A 14,547-nucleotide genomic window follows, 5' to 3' on the forward strand; every position below is an offset into this window, starting at 1 on the left:
GATACAGGATGTTCGATGCGGCAATTCGTCAACGTGGCAACGAGATGCGAGGTCACAAAGCGACAAGGACAGGCGCACGGCTTGCTGAACTCGGAGACTTGATCGCATTCTCAATATTGTAACCGTACTGTACGTCTCGTAGAAGAGTCGTGTTAGGGCACACTCGCAATTGGTGGACGCAAACTTCTGCTCATGTTCATGGGGCGACCCTGGTATATTTTCTGATGACCAATACAGCTAGGTGTGGATGTCTAGCTGTGGGTGTCACAAGGCTAGTATGCTTTACTTGGTTTTCTCGATACTTTGATGTGTTGAATCGTCTTTTCTCGTGCGTCCGCCTTGACTCGACTTGTGTATTTCAATTCCTCGTCTACTGATCCCAAAGCAGTCTGGATGCGATCGGCATAGTCAACACGAAACAACAAAGCACCCAAGCAATACATGTGTGGCAAGCACTCAAGGACCTGGGATCTCCCCGTAAGACTCGCAATTGATATACGTTGATTTTGTGTCCGAGTCGTGGTCGACGGACATCAAGGTGCTTGACATGTTCTTGGCTGAAGTCGTTTCCCCAGAGTAGCGTCGCGGCGCGTCGTCGTCGAAAAACAGCATGCAGCAAGCCTCCGTCACAGTCGACAGTCAATTCAGGGGATCTTCGAACAACCAACAATGGCTCGCATGGGGAGGTTAGGCTTCCTCGCCGTGGCAGTAGCCTTTCATTTGATATATGCCTACTCAATTTTTGACATATACTTTGTCAGTCCGATTGTCAGTGGCATGCGCGAGTACAGCGTAGCACACCAAAAAGAAGCTCCAGCAAAACGACTCGTCCTCTTTGTCGGTACGACCATGCGATTTTCCTTGCCGTGAGATTGGCCGATAGCTGATACATACTAGGTGATGGATTGCGAGCAGACAAGGCTTTCCAGTACTTCCCCAATCCCTCCCCTGGCGCCGAACAAGAGCCCGACTGGCAAGAACCGCGTCCCCTTGCTCCCTTTTTGCGATCGCGCGTTCTCGAGCATGGCACGTTCGGTGTGTCGCATACTCGTGTCCCTACCGAGTCTAGACCTGGTCATGTCGCCCTCATTGCTGGCTTATACGAAGATGTTTCTGCCGTCGCCACGGGTTGGAAGCTAAACCCTGTCAATTTTGACAGCGTCTTCAATCGTAGCCGTCATACCTGGAGCTGGGGTAGCCCCGATATTCTGCCCATGTTTCAAGAGGGCGCAGTTCCTGGTCGAGTGGATGCATTCATGTATGGTGCTGAAGAGGAGGACTTTAGCAAAGATGCACTCCACTTGGACACTTGGGTTTTTGAAAGAGTAGAAGAATTGTTTGCAAGCGCCAGTCAGGATTCCGAACTGAATCAACGCCTGAGACAAGACAAGAACGTCTTCTTCTTGCATCTTCTGGGCTTGGACACTACGGGACACTCGTACCGCCCCTACTCTCGAGAGTATTTGCACAACATCAAGGTTGTCGATGAAGGCGTCCAAAAGATTACCGCTCTGATTGACGATTTCTACGCCGATGATAAGACTGCCTATGTCTTCACTGCCGATCATGGTATGAGTGATTGGGGAAGTCATGGTGATGGACATCCAAACAATACCAGAACCCCATTGATCGCCTGGGGCTCTGGAGTCGCCAAACCCGTCACCGTATCCTCTGGTCTAGCTTCTGGCCACGAGGATGGTTTCTCTTCTGATTGGCATCTCGATCACGTCCAACGCAACGATGTCGCTCAAGCAGATATTGCTACTCTCATGGCATACCTTGCTGGTCTTCCCTTTCCTGTCAATTCGGTAGGTGAGTTGCCATTGGCCTTTTTATCGGCCGATGAGCAGACCAAGGCTCAAGCAATGTTGGTGAATGCTCAAGAAATCCTCGAGATGTATCGCATCAAAGAACACCAAAAGAAGACTACCGTGCTTCGCTACAGGCCTTTCCCAGGCTTTGCCGATGATCAACATTCTCCGGATCATCGTCTAGATGCCATTCAAAGTCACATCAGCCAGGGACAATATGAGCAGGCAATTCAAGACTCTGACGCTCTCATGAAGATGGGTTTACAGGGATTGAGATATCTTCAAACCTATGACTGGCTCTTTTTGCGTGCTCTAGTCACCTTGGGATATCTGGGCTGGATGGCATTTGCATTCACCTTTGCTCTGGATCAACACGTCTTTAATGGAGAGGTTGACGCGAGTCGATCAACAACGACTACGACCGTCTTTTCTAGCATCTTCGTTGCACTGCTTGCCTTGTTACTCGTTCAATCCTCTCCATGGACTTACTATGCATATGCATTCTTTCCAGTCATGTTTTGGGAGGAGGTAGTTGCCCGTCGTCAGGTGCTCTCACAGGCCAAAGCTGTCTTTTCTCAACAGCTCTCTGGCAAGGATTTCTTGAGCCTCGGATTCAATCTGCTCGTCTTTGTTGGAGTTCTCGAGATCATGGTTCAGAGTTATTATCATCGAGAGATGTACACAGTCTGTTACCTCTTGGCCATCTTCTGGCCCATCTCATACGGACCCAGATTCTTGCGTCAAAACTGGGTCATTTCTGCCACATGGGCATTGGCATGTGCTTCCATGAGCGTCTTTACCGTTTTGCCTGCCCTGAAGGTCGAAGACGCTCGATTGATCTTCATGGGCGGCTCTCTCATGCTCTTGGTTGGTGTTCTATATATCGCCTTCGAGAAGAGTGTACTCGTTACAACTGGATCGACCCAATCTGGTCTCGCTGCACCAAAGGCAGACAAGGTTTCTAGAATTCTTACTGGTGTACAAATTGGCCTTGTTGGATTGGCAATGATTGTCACACGTTCAAGTGTAGCTTCGTTACAGGCCAAGACTGGTTTGCCCCTGGGTGCTCAGGTCACTGGCTGGATAGTGCTGGTATCGTCTCTGATCTTGCCTTTTGCCCACTCGTTCTCGCCCAACAACCACTATCTTCATAGATTAATGGTCGTCTTTCTGGCATTTGGTCCAATGTTCATCATCCTAACCATCAGCTACGAGGGCTTATTCTATTTTGCCTTCAGCTGCACCTTGATCACTTGGGTCAGGCTCGAACACCGCATCTACCGCGCCTTCACGAACAAAGGTTCTCTATCTCCACCCACAAGCCCCGTCTCCGATCTCAACCCTTTGGCACCTGCCTTGGCAGCATCTACAGATCGTGCGACTGCTCTTGGGAAGCACGAATATCGCTCCTTAACCTTGGCCGACGCTCGCATCGCTCTATTCTTCCTCTACCTGCTGCAATCCGCCTTCTTTAGCACAGGAAATATTGCTTCGGTATCTTCATTCAGTCTGGACGCCGTGTCTCGCCTCATCCCCGTCTTTGACCCCTTCTCTCAGGGTGCATTGCTCGTTCTCAAGATCTTTGCACCCTTTGCTCTAGTTTCGGCAAACCTTGGCTTGTTGACACGTCGTCTGAGACTCAAATCTGGCGCCCTGTTTGCACTAGTCATAGCAATCGGAGATTGGTTGACATTAAGATTCTTTTGGAGCGTGCGTGACGAGGGCAGTTGGCTCGAGATCGGTGAGAGTATCAGTGTCTTTGTCATTGCAAGTGCACTTTGCGTCTTTGTTGCTGGTCTCGAAATGGTCAGCGAAGCCTTTGTTCGTGGCATCGAGTTTGATGACGAAATTGACAAGGCTCCCTCGAGTAATGGCAAGATTAATGGTGTCAAGACAGAATAGATACACACCCTTGTCATAGCATATCTCGGAAGTTATAGAATTCATGTATAATAAAATGCAATCTCATCATGTCAGAAAATCCAAGGCACTATTGGTGGTTTATTTGTTCTTCGATACACTATTTAGAGCTATTGAATTGTTTGTTCCCGCCGTTTGATGATTGCACAAAGAAAGCTGTGCTAGAGGAAAGATTGTACATTAAGGAAAAAAGGTCATGCCATCATTGCCATATTCTTTTTTTGACATTGAGCAAGTTGAAACAGAAGGGGTATTATGAGTTTGAAAAAGAAGAAAAAAGGTCCAGTAAGAGCTAGAAACGCCGAATTCATCTGTCACCACTTGCTCATTGATAGGCAGGAGGAGTACCACCCCCGTGGTAGACACCGGATGTACCAGCAGCGCCAGAGCCCTCTCTCATGACATCAAGGGTTTGAGGGAAGTAAGGTTCGACACCCCAGTTGCGGAGATAGGCACCAGTCTTTTCGATGCGCTTGATCTCTCTGGCAACACCCCAACCTTCGCCCTCTTCTCTGAAACGGCCACGTACAATGTCAACCATGGCCTCGTCAAGACGAGCATAGAAAGATCTACGCTCACGCAAGTCCTCTTCATCGCCATTCTCGAGACCACCGTGGGAGTTGAGGTTACCGCCCAACTTGAGCAGCAAATCAAAGGCAAACTTGGGTCCAGAAGGTAGAGCAGCCAGACGACCAATGTCGGGGAGGAATTTGAGCATGCAGGCGCTAAAGGAGGGAGTGGGCAGAGAATCGTTGAGATCGTCTTGAAGGCGGTGCAGGTCGAAGTTGACAATGGTGATCTTGCGGTCTAGCTGAGCATTCAGGGTTGAAGCTGCGGCCGTCGGGTTGTGAGGGTTGGACGCATCCATTTGCTGAGCAATGCTTGGGGGAACATCTAGGTACAGTTAGCGCATGCACACATAGAAAGAGAGTGAGTGGAAGCTAACCAGGTCTCAAGCCACGCTTGTCAATCCATGCGTGAACCTCTCTTCTCTGAGCTTCGAGCTGCTCAACCCAGGCCTTGAGGTCGGCAACCTCATTCTCGAGCTCTTCGACGCGGTTAGTGTAGGGACGCACAGCTTCGTTAAAGGCACGCGTCAAGAGATCGGGCATGGGCTCTGGTTGAATGGGCGCAGAGACCGAGGCTGGCTTTGTAGGACCACCAAAGCCATTGGACATGAGCTGAGGTCCAGCTCGAGACATGGAAGGAGCGTTAAAGTTATCCATGGATTGAGGCTGTTGGGCAAACATGGAAGCGTCGTTGAGTGATGCCGACTTTGTGGGAGGGCCGCGCGCAGAGTCGGGACGATTGTCGTAGTCGTCGTCGTAGGCCGTCTTGCTGTCGTGCGGCGAGTAGTTGGTGTCAATGTAGCTCTGCGAATTGCTACGAGATCGCGAGAGACGCTTGAAAAACATTGTCGACGGTCGAAGAGGTAAAGAGGACAAAGGTCAGATAAAGACACAAACGGCGGCGTGTGATAAGTGCAGGAACAAACAGGAAGGCGGAACCAGGTAATAATCAAGCAGTAGTGGCTTTTCAAAGCGAGGTGGTTGGGCAAATGCTGCAGATTGTCATGGGGGGTGCCGCCAGAAAACACGCAGGCTGGGAGGGATTACTACCTTTTTAGACCTACTCTCACTCCTACTCCGACATGTCTCTATTCACTCTTGGTTACGATGCGCTGGTCACACATAACAGACGCTTACAGCATGCTGCTTCCTGCACCTAGCGATGGATTCGTGTCGTGCTATCCTCGTTGCCATTCAGCGTCTTCTCCACTTTCTTCCGCACCGTTGCTCGGCCAATCGTCCAAGCGTCTACCAGCCACCGTGTATCCGTCCTAGGACCATCCTCATGGTAGACCAACTTGATATATTTATTCGATACCAGCCATGCACCATGACAAGAACCTGGTTTGTATCCGACGCATGTCTGCCCAATGCCATCTACCGCTCGGCTTGATCCTTGTCCTGTCTTAAAACATAATATACATTGTCCGCATGAATGCTCAGCCGTTCTGGCGAGACAGCAACTCCATTAGAACATGATTGTCGTCTATCTGTCCTACTCCTGCCTACGCCGTAGAATGGCAATGGTGAGCCACTTCTTGCGCTCCGTGACATTCTCCCTTCCTCCATCCTTTTCTTTTAGCCATTCTCTTCTAGTGCCTTCAGCATCCTCTTCGTAAATTTCTTGTACTTCGAGTCCCTTTTCCGTGGCTACGTCAAAAAAGGCTGCCAGTTTTGCTCGACCAGTATGAAAGCCTCCAATGGCAAGCACACGCGCATCTGGGTCGTCCGAAAGAAAGTGTAGCATTGACATTGCCAGGTTCTCATGCTGCCACGGCATCCAGAAGCAGTCTGCTGCTAAGACTCGACTGAACTTGTGAGCATGTGCTTTGGCAAAATCGTCATCCAAGACACCCCATGCATGGCCTTGTACTGTTGCCTTGGATGCAAGCGACTCTGGTACATTCTGCTTGACGTTGCGCTTGATATTGTCAAGTACAACTTGGGCTGGATAGTCTGAAATGTACACGTCGCTAGCGCCAGCAAGAGTACTAGCAATACCAACAAGTCCTACGCCTGCCATATATGTTCCATCAGTCCATGCTCTTGAATTTTGTACGTGTAGCTTTCATCCCGCACCTGCACCGAGTTCAAGCACATTGTGTCCTTGGACGCTCCATTGCTTTTCTTCCTCATCATTCAATAGTCGTTGACCACTGACCCTCTCGGCCAACAAAATCCCGGCATTCCAGAGGTAATGGCTGAATAGTGTTCGTTCTTCCTCTCCATTGGGGTCGGCGGTCGTCAATGAGATGTCGCCGAAACGTTGGCTCTTGTAAATAATGATGGAGCCTGGATCACCATGCTGGTTGCGAAGGTCGTCGGTGAATAAAAATCCTGGCGCGGATGCAAAGATGTCTTCGGGCGAGTCTTCTTCGGTAGCAGGTATTTCACGAACCAATTCTGTTAGGCTGAGCATGGTGGCAGAGTGCAGGTCTGACTGCAGTCTCGACTGCCAATGTTTGACTTTCTCCGGTCGTCCCTCTCAAAGCACGAGAGCCCCGCAATTGGCCCCTCCTCGGCTCTTGAACCATTGATGATCATGATAGAGTATATATACTGCATTGCTACTCGACAAATTCTGTCAAAAAGACAATTAACACCATGTTTACTCTAATCAGTGCGACTCCATCTCCTTATGCTCGCAAAGTCCGCATAGCACTCGCCGAGAAACACATACCTTTTACTCTCCAGACGGAAGTTCCTTGGGATTCCACGACCAAGACACCACAATACAATCCACTCGAAAAACTTCCAGTCTTGATCCTCGAGGATGGAAAATCAGCAGTCTACGAGTCTAGCTATATTCTCGAATGGCTAGAGGCAAAATATCCAGACACGCCCCTTCTCCCTAGCATTGATCAAGTCGATGCCAGATTGTTTGCCAAAAGAATTGAGGTCGTCGTCGATGGCGTATGTGATGCCCTGGTACTTGCCTTTTTTGAAAGGATGAGGGAATCTGAAAAGCAGTCGCAACCATGGATCGACAGACAGATGAGAAAAGTTGAAGGTGGCTTGAAGGCATTGGGAGAATGGGCAGAGCAAAAGCAGGGAGACTTTCTCGTTGGAGATAAACTCGGACTGGCAGATATTGCTGTCGGTTCTCTTTGCGGCTACCTTGAATGCAGATGGCCCAGCCATGACTGGGCAGACACCTACCCGGCCTTGAAGAGACACTGTCAGATGCTAGAAGAGCTCCCTAGCTTTCAAGATACGAGGCCGAGTCCGCAGACCATGAAGGATAAGGTGGTTTGATACAGGATTGATTATGGGTATTGGTTCGACATTGAAATCAAGCTTCAGCCTTGCGCTTCTTTCCTCTTCTCTTTCTGCTTCCACCTTGGCTGTCTTCATTGCCTTGAGCAGGGGCTGCATCGCCCAAGAACTCCTTGAAACCACCAGTAAAGCCGTCTTCATTGCCAAATGTCTCCTTGCGCCATTGTCGTAGACGAGCCTTCTTGCCGAGCTTCTTCTTATCCTTCTTCTTCTTGTCCTCATCACGCCAAGTGGCCAACTTCTTGAGACCAGCGTATTCATTGAGTGCAGTGTCGTCTGCAAAAAGAATATCGCGGGCTGTCAAGCCGAATGAGGTTGGCGAAGTCTCGCGGTAGCGGAATCCAGCAGTCTTGGTCGAAGTGGGAAGATCAGTAGTCAAGTCTGCATCTACAAGCTCTTCAATGGCCATGCGTTCCTTGCGGGCCACACGTCGCTTGTCTGCAGCCTCCTTGAGACGATCCTTTTTGGTCTTGCGTTTGGCACCATCGGGAGCAATAATGTTCTCGTCCTCATCGTCCTCTGCCTCCTGTTCCTCCTGCTCCTCCTCATCCGAGCCAGCCAATTCAGCTCTGAGTTTGGCCGCTTCTGCCTTTTCGTCAAACTCGGGAACGAGATCGTTAATGTCAATATCATCGTCCCACTTGGGCTTGTGAGGCTTCTTGGACTTTTCTGTTGCTTCCTCTTCCTCGCCATCCTCAACATCAGCTTCCTTTTCAGCATAGTAATTGTCGCCAAAGCGACGCTTCATCTCCTGTTCCCATTGATCGTCATCAAAGTCTTCATCCAATACTTGCTTCCATTCGGCAAGATCAAGTGCCTGGTTCTTGAGGCCAGCAGCTTCCTTGATCTTCTTGACCTTTTCTTCAACCTCATCAATTTTGAGTTTTCTGAGTCTGGCCTTTTCTTCTGCGCGCTCGCGCTTCTCGGCCTCCTTCCTCTCACGTTCCTTTTCACGCTGTTTCTTTCTGCCGCTCTTCTCTTCCCTACGAGCACTCAGCTTTGCGACGTCACGAGAGAAGGTCATGAGCTTTTCATTGGCCTTGGTAGGATCCTCGAAACGCATGTTGTAGGCTTCCTCGAACATCTCGGCACGTCTTTCGTCCTCTGAGTCATCCGAGTCGAAAGCTTCGAAGCGCGACTTCTCGTCGGGTACCCATGCACGGGATTGCATAAAGTTGGAAAGGAAGGTCTCGGGATCCCTGTCGGCAGTCTGAATGTCGCGTTCAGTGATTTGAGGGCGGGCAGCATTGCTGGTGGCAGCAGGAGTCTGGCCAGGCTTTCTGACGAGAAAGTCGTCTTCATCGTCGCCTTGATCATCTGCAGTAGCGTGCATCTGGTTGATGAGGTCGTCCTTGAGGGCTTGTTGCTCTTGAGCGTATGTCTGGGGTGGGGCGTCTTCTTCCTCATCAACCTGGGCGTTGCCTTTGAGTAGATTTTGACGGTGGTAGTCGGCCAAATAAAGCGGCTTTTCCTTCTTAGCATTGTCATTGGCGTGGTCGGCATCGAATGGAGTGTAGAATGTGGCATTCGGATCGTAGACGCGCGGATCCTTCTTCTTGATGGCATTGAGGGTAGCGAAGATTTCGTTATCCAAATCGGCAGTGGCTAGCTCTGCGGCATCGTCTTCATCCTCGTCGGTAGACGACTCTTCTTCCGAGTCTTGGTCCTTGTACTTTTCCTCGACTGTGACGCGTTAGCGGGTAGACAAGATAGATGAGAGGTGTGAGAATTACGTCTTTGCTTTTCCTCGCGCTTCTTGTTGTGCTCGAAGCGTCTTGCAAACTCCTCGTTGATGGTGAGATTGACGGCTTCATCGTCAGAGATGGCATCTTCGTCAAAGAGCTTTGTACGCTTGGTTGGTGGTTCTTCGGTAGGCACAACGGCCTTGTTCTTCATTTTGCGAGGCATGTTGGCGACGACGGATGGTTGGTTCTGGAAGAAGGTGAAGCCGATGGCGACATTAGAATTTGGCAGGGTCTCGAGACAAAAATTGGATGCAGACTCAAGAAGGTCCGAGCACCCCCGAGTGCCGAGCCGGCGCTCCGCATTTGAAACGCAACCGGCGCCGGCGGCAGGCGCGAGCGTCGCGCTTGAGGCTGAGGCAGAGGCACGAATGACGCTGTCGTCGTCGTCGTCGTCGTCGTCGTCGACACGAGGCCGCTCTTCCGTAATCTCATCCTGTACCATACTGTAGCTATAGCCGTATTGCAATACGCCCGCTCTTCCTCCCCTGATTCGTCTCCTCCAACCTACCCATTCATACCCGTCATCGACCCATGATCTCGCTGCTCGTCGACTGAGCCGTCCACCATGGCCACCCCAGACGATGCTGACAATGGCCTCCAACCGAGTCTCCAACCTGTAGGCCGCCCACTGGACCTTGTACCTGTCCAACTCAAGGAAGCCGCCCTAGACTCGCCCACCTTCCGCGCTGTTGCCGTCCACTATGCCAACCAGGTCGAAGGCATTGAAAAATGGCTTCGCGACTATGTCAGGCAGTCACAAAAGTTTGCCGACCGCTTCGCCAGCATCCAAAAAGAGTTCGACAACTTTGATCATTACCCACCTCCGCCTCCAGAGAACTTGAGCCAGGCTGTCATAGACCATGACTATACTTTGCTGGCCATCACTCGCTACAGCCAAAACACTACCCAATACTTGAATTGGGTCTTTACCAATGTCGCCCGCTCACGTCAGACTATGATTGAGCCATTATTGCGCTTCATCGACGGCACCGACAGCCCTCTTCGCCAATTCAACCAAGCTCGCAAGGCGCTAGAAAGAACTCAGGCCATATTCGATGCCGAAATGACAAGGTATCTTGCTCAAGCAAAGACAAAGGAGGCTTCCTCGTTGCGTGAGGATGCCTTCAAGCTGCACGAGGATCGCAAGGCCTACCTCAGAGCTTCCATGGATTACTGCATCATGGCTCCCAATCTTCGCAACTCGCTCGACCAACTGCTCATCAAGGTCTTTTCCGACCGTTGGAAGGATTTCCGTGGTTACCGTGATGCTACTTCTGCCAACTTCCAAAAATGGGGCTCCGAATTGGAGCGCATTCGTGGTTGGAGCAAGGTAATGCACGAATCCGAGTCGGCCTTCAAACGCGAATTGATGCTGGCCCGCCGTCAATTGGAAGATTCGGCCGAAGTCAAAGCTCGCCCATCGCGTGAGATGGATGACTATGCTGTGTCAACTGTGCCATATCTAGGTTCTGGTGCTCCCACCTCGCCCGTCAAACCCTCCTTTACAAAGCCCGAGAAGCAAGGTTGGCTGTTTCTCAAGACTGTACCTCCCAAACCAGCTAGGCCTTCATGGTCACGGCGTTGGTTCATTGTCAAGAATGGCATCTTTGGTTGGTTGGTCCAAGGTAGTATTTCGGGTGGTGTCGAAGAGAGCGAAAAGATTGGTGTCTTGCTCTGCAGCGTTCGTCCCGCCGTGCAAGAAGAGCGTAGATTCTGTTTTGAAATCAAGACCAAAGACACGAGCATCATTCTACAAGCCGAAACTCAGGGAGAACTTTTGGAGTGGATCAATGCATTTGAAAGTGCAAAGCGCAAAGCTCTCGAGGAACCACGTAACTCTACCGTGCCCAATCCAGGAGCTGATCCTGCTTTTGCCATTAGCCCACCTGTTGATCCATCCTTTGCTGCAAAGCTGACCGACAGCCTGGCTCACTCAACTGATGAGTTTGGCGGGTCTTTGTCTCCACCAGAACTGGGTCTAGCCAGTAGAAGCAGCTTTGATGCCAATCCCTCCAGAAGATCGACCATGCTGGATTCCGAAGGTAGTCGTGATACGGCCAACAGAATCATCCAAAAGCTCGACTTGCATAGAAGAGGTACAGCATCGTCTTCGGCAAATCAACCTGCCCCGGCTGGCGGTATCGCCAGTCTGCTTTCAGCCAGTCATAGCATCCTACCCATTGGTCCTGGTCCCGCCCCAACCTCACCACATCGCTCCTTCACCATGCCCGCCACCAGCAATTTTGCTCCAGTCACACTTGCAAACCCTCCTGCTCCGACCAATCTCAGTAGAAGAGCCGTCGCAGTAAGTGGTCAACGTGCATCGAGCGGTAAATCTGATACCTCAGCCATGCCTAGCAGTCTCATGGCAAACCTTTGGGGGTCCTCGAATTGGGTTAACATTAACCGACTCGGTCGCGATGATCCCAAGTCTGAACTCAAGTCGAGCCCTGCAGCAAAACCAATGGGCCAATATCATGACGATATGGCTATCATGGAAGGTATGGAGCCACCCAAGGACCTCAAAATAGCCGAACTTGGATCCAACCCGACCCCAAGTCGCACCACTCATCGCAAGACCGTAAGCGTAGGCGATGCTCTTGATTCGCCTTCACAATCTCGATTGACGGTTGTTCCTGTTGATGAACCTCAAACAGACTATCCAGTCTCGCTCAAAACAGATGACGTGCTTGTGCTCAAAGAACACGACGCCGAATTTCACGTCCTCTTTTCATCCGTTCCACGTTCCGAAAGGGTTGTCCTCGTCTTTACTGCAATGTGGAATCCAAACGAGCAACAAGAGTTTCCAGGTCGCATCTATGTGACTACCGAAAAGATTTACTTCTACAGTAACCACTTTGGAATGGTTCTTGTAGCTGAGATCAGCTTGTCGTCAATCACCGAGGTCACCGCTGCACCAGGCAGAGAAAGCGAATGTGATTATTTATTCTTACACCTTAAAGAAAGCAAGACAGATTTTAGACGTGTCACCGTCAAGACCTTCTTGGACGCTCTGAGACCACTTCAACGTAGGCTCGACTACCTTGTACAGTCTGCGAATTCTGGACGTTCCACCTCCTTGGAAGATGTCTTTGCATCATTTTCCAAGATAGCCACAGATGATTCACAAGAGCATTCTCAGGGCTGGGACGAGGACCCGCAATCTCCCACGGATAACGATCTCAGAGTTACGAGACGTCGCTCAAGAGATCTCAGGGCAAATCTGCGCATTGACGGTACGCTCTACGGCGAATCAGTCGCCCGAACAGGCAGGGAAGTCACCAAGTTCAAACTGCCTTCTCAACCTGTGCTATACAAGCCCAAGGACATGGGAGATGCTGTCCTTGCCCAAGACTTCAATATCAGTGCCAAAGCGCTCTTCCACGTCATGTTTGGAGACAGAAGTGCAGTATTCCAGATGTTGTACAGTAATCGCCCGATTGACAGTGAGTAAACCCAGCCTTGAGGACTTGTACCGAGCTAACCCCACTTAGATATTCTTCTGACTCCTTGGACGCAGCCAAAAGATGGACAGCTTTCAAGACAGTTGATCTGTGCTATTGGTCCTAGCAAAGAGACAGACAGACAAACCCTGGATGTGTGCAATGATCACCTCTGCTATGTTGTGACCCAAACACAATCTCCATGGCAGCTCCCCATGTCCAAAAACTTCCTCCTGCTCAGCAAGTTTGTTATAACTCACTCGGCAAAGTCCAAGTGCAAGCTTGCTATCTTCAACCGGGTGATATGGAATGGAGATGTCAACATCGATCAGCGACTCTCAGTGTCGCAGCGCCTGATACAAAAGCAAGCTTTGCGTGACTATCAAGATGACGCTGTCGACTTGGCTGCTGTGATCAAGGATCAAGTGTCCAAGCTCGGTGCCCACAGTACAAACAAGGCTGCACAAATCTTTGGCTCTGTCGGTCAAAGTACACAAACGAGCCAGGTTTCGGCATCAAATTTGCCAACCACTTCAATCAGTCGCGCAAGACGAAAAGTCAAGATCCGTACCCTGACTAATCTCTATTCTGACGAAGCGCTTGCTCAGGTATTCCGTGTACTCACCATGTTGATTGATTTGTTCATTGCGATCGCAAAGTCTTTTGCAGGTGTCGTCACAGCACACAAGGTCCTCGTGCTGGTTCTCGCATTCAGTGCTACTTACAATACTTGGTATGGATACCGAGATGGGTTGACATGGTACAACGAACGAAATGCTGGCAAGTTCATGGCCAGACTTGGTATCAAACCCGACCCTGCCATCACTAGAGCGGTCTATTTGAGCGACATTGAAGAGTTTGTGGCTCCTACTTTGATGAGCAACATCGAGCTGAATACTACCATCTCGGATGACACCAATCAGGCCTGGAACACGTGCCATGGTACCTTCCGCGATATGCTTGCTTTGTCTGAGCATGATGCCACAGCAACGACGACATTCTTCAAGGGTTCGAAAAAACGCTCGCAACTAAGGTTACAGCGTACGCGACACTCTCTTGCGAGATATCGACATGATTTGTTGGTGGCGCTTCGTGTTGTCAATCGAGTCGAAGAAGAGGTAGTCCATGCCGAATGGGAGGATTGGGTATTGGAAGAAGAAAGAAAGTGTATCAAGGTTGAGACGATGATGCGTGAGCGCAAAAAAGGTGGCCAGTCCACAGAACAGCCAGCACGAGGGGAAAGCGATGATCTGGGAGATGGTTTCGCAGAGTATTGCCGCAGCTGCAAAAGCGAAGCAGGACGAATCGTGTCGGATAAGTGACAGTCTGCCTGTAACGCGATAGGAGTGTGAGCTCAGAGGTGTGTAACATCACAATGATTAAACGCGTCCACAATGCCGTGAACCTGACCATCGCTTTTTTTGGTCGGTGACCATCTCCATACTTTGAGCAATGTCGTGTGAGAGCATGTCACTGTCGTACGCAATAAAGGGCGTGAATTACCGAACAAGTCGAGCACGTGTGTGCAGGGTCGATTTTAATCCTTTCAGCAATCATCGAAAACGGCTCTGCTCCGAACCGAATGAAGATAAGGTAAACACAACCCTAAGACCTGCACGCGACATGCAGTGAAAAAGGTTCAAGTGGTGTCATTGCAATACATCGATTGGCTCAGTGGCTGAAGGGCTTTTTGACCCCAGATGTGGGGGAAGTGTCATCAGTGGTCCTTGATTGGATGAGGCAAAGCAACCTTTGTACTTCGATCTTGATGGATAAAATAAGA

The 14,547-nt window shown here is 50.3% G+C and overlaps 6 protein-coding genes across 6 annotated transcripts; 3 read left to right on the forward strand and 3 right to left on the reverse strand.

The window, feature by feature from the left end:
• Positions 1 to 669: 669 nt before the first annotated feature.
• M437DRAFT_46252 (PigN-domain-containing protein) lies at positions 670 to 3,713 on the forward strand (the record flags this gene model as incomplete). Its single annotated transcript, XM_041021233.1, has 2 exons — positions 670 to 841; positions 898 to 3,713. 2 exons carry the CDS (start codon positions 670 to 672, stop codon positions 3,711 to 3,713), a joined length of 2,988 nt encoding a protein of 995 aa, XP_040880970.1.
• A 343-nt stretch (positions 3,714 to 4,056) lies between these two features.
• M437DRAFT_46067 (uncharacterized protein) lies at positions 4,057 to 4,909 on the reverse strand (the record flags this gene model as incomplete). Its single annotated transcript, XM_041021201.1, has 2 exons — positions 4,057 to 4,625; positions 4,678 to 4,909. 2 exons carry the CDS (start codon positions 4,907 to 4,909, stop codon positions 4,057 to 4,059), a joined length of 801 nt encoding a protein of 266 aa, XP_040880971.1.
• An 886-nt stretch (positions 4,910 to 5,795) lies between these two features.
• On the reverse strand, positions 5,796 to 6,719 carry M437DRAFT_45748 (uncharacterized protein; the record flags this gene model as incomplete). The annotated part of the gene is made up of 2 exons (XM_041021137.1): positions 5,796 to 6,316; positions 6,380 to 6,719. 2 exons carry the CDS (start codon positions 6,717 to 6,719, stop codon positions 5,796 to 5,798), a joined length of 861 nt encoding a protein of 286 aa, XP_040880972.1.
• Positions 6,720 to 6,904: 185 nt separating this feature from the next.
• Positions 6,905 to 7,555, forward strand: M437DRAFT_46253 (glutathione S-transferase domain-containing protein; the record flags this gene model as incomplete). The annotated part of the gene is made up of 1 exon (XM_041021234.1): positions 6,905 to 7,555. The coding sequence occupies one exon, from the start codon at positions 6,905 to 6,907 to the stop codon at positions 7,553 to 7,555; it is 651 nt and encodes a 216-aa protein (XP_040880973.1).
• Positions 7,556 to 7,592: 37 nt separating this feature from the next.
• M437DRAFT_45710 (Krr1-domain-containing protein) lies at positions 7,593 to 9,472 on the reverse strand (the record flags this gene model as incomplete). Its single annotated transcript, XM_041021129.1, has 2 exons — positions 7,593 to 9,259; positions 9,310 to 9,472. The coding sequence occupies 2 exons, from the start codon at positions 9,470 to 9,472 to the stop codon at positions 7,593 to 7,595; spliced, it is 1,830 nt and encodes a 609-aa protein (XP_040880974.1).
• Positions 9,473 to 9,886: 414 nt separating this feature from the next.
• Positions 9,887 to 14,086, forward strand: M437DRAFT_45871 (uncharacterized protein; the record flags this gene model as incomplete). The annotated part of the gene is made up of 3 exons (XM_041021164.1): positions 9,887 to 11,735; positions 11,823 to 12,767; positions 12,816 to 14,086. The coding sequence occupies 3 exons, from the start codon at positions 9,887 to 9,889 to the stop codon at positions 14,084 to 14,086; spliced, it is 4,065 nt and encodes a 1,354-aa protein (XP_040880975.1).
• Between the last annotated feature and the right edge of the window lie 461 nt (positions 14,087 to 14,547).

The sequence above is a fragment of the Aureobasidium melanogenum genome (assembly GCF_000721775.1).
Source record: "Aureobasidium melanogenum CBS 110374 unplaced genomic scaffold scaffold_7, whole genome shotgun sequence".
Lineage (NCBI taxonomy): Eukaryota > Fungi > Ascomycota > Dothideomycetes > Dothideales > Saccotheciaceae > Aureobasidium > Aureobasidium melanogenum.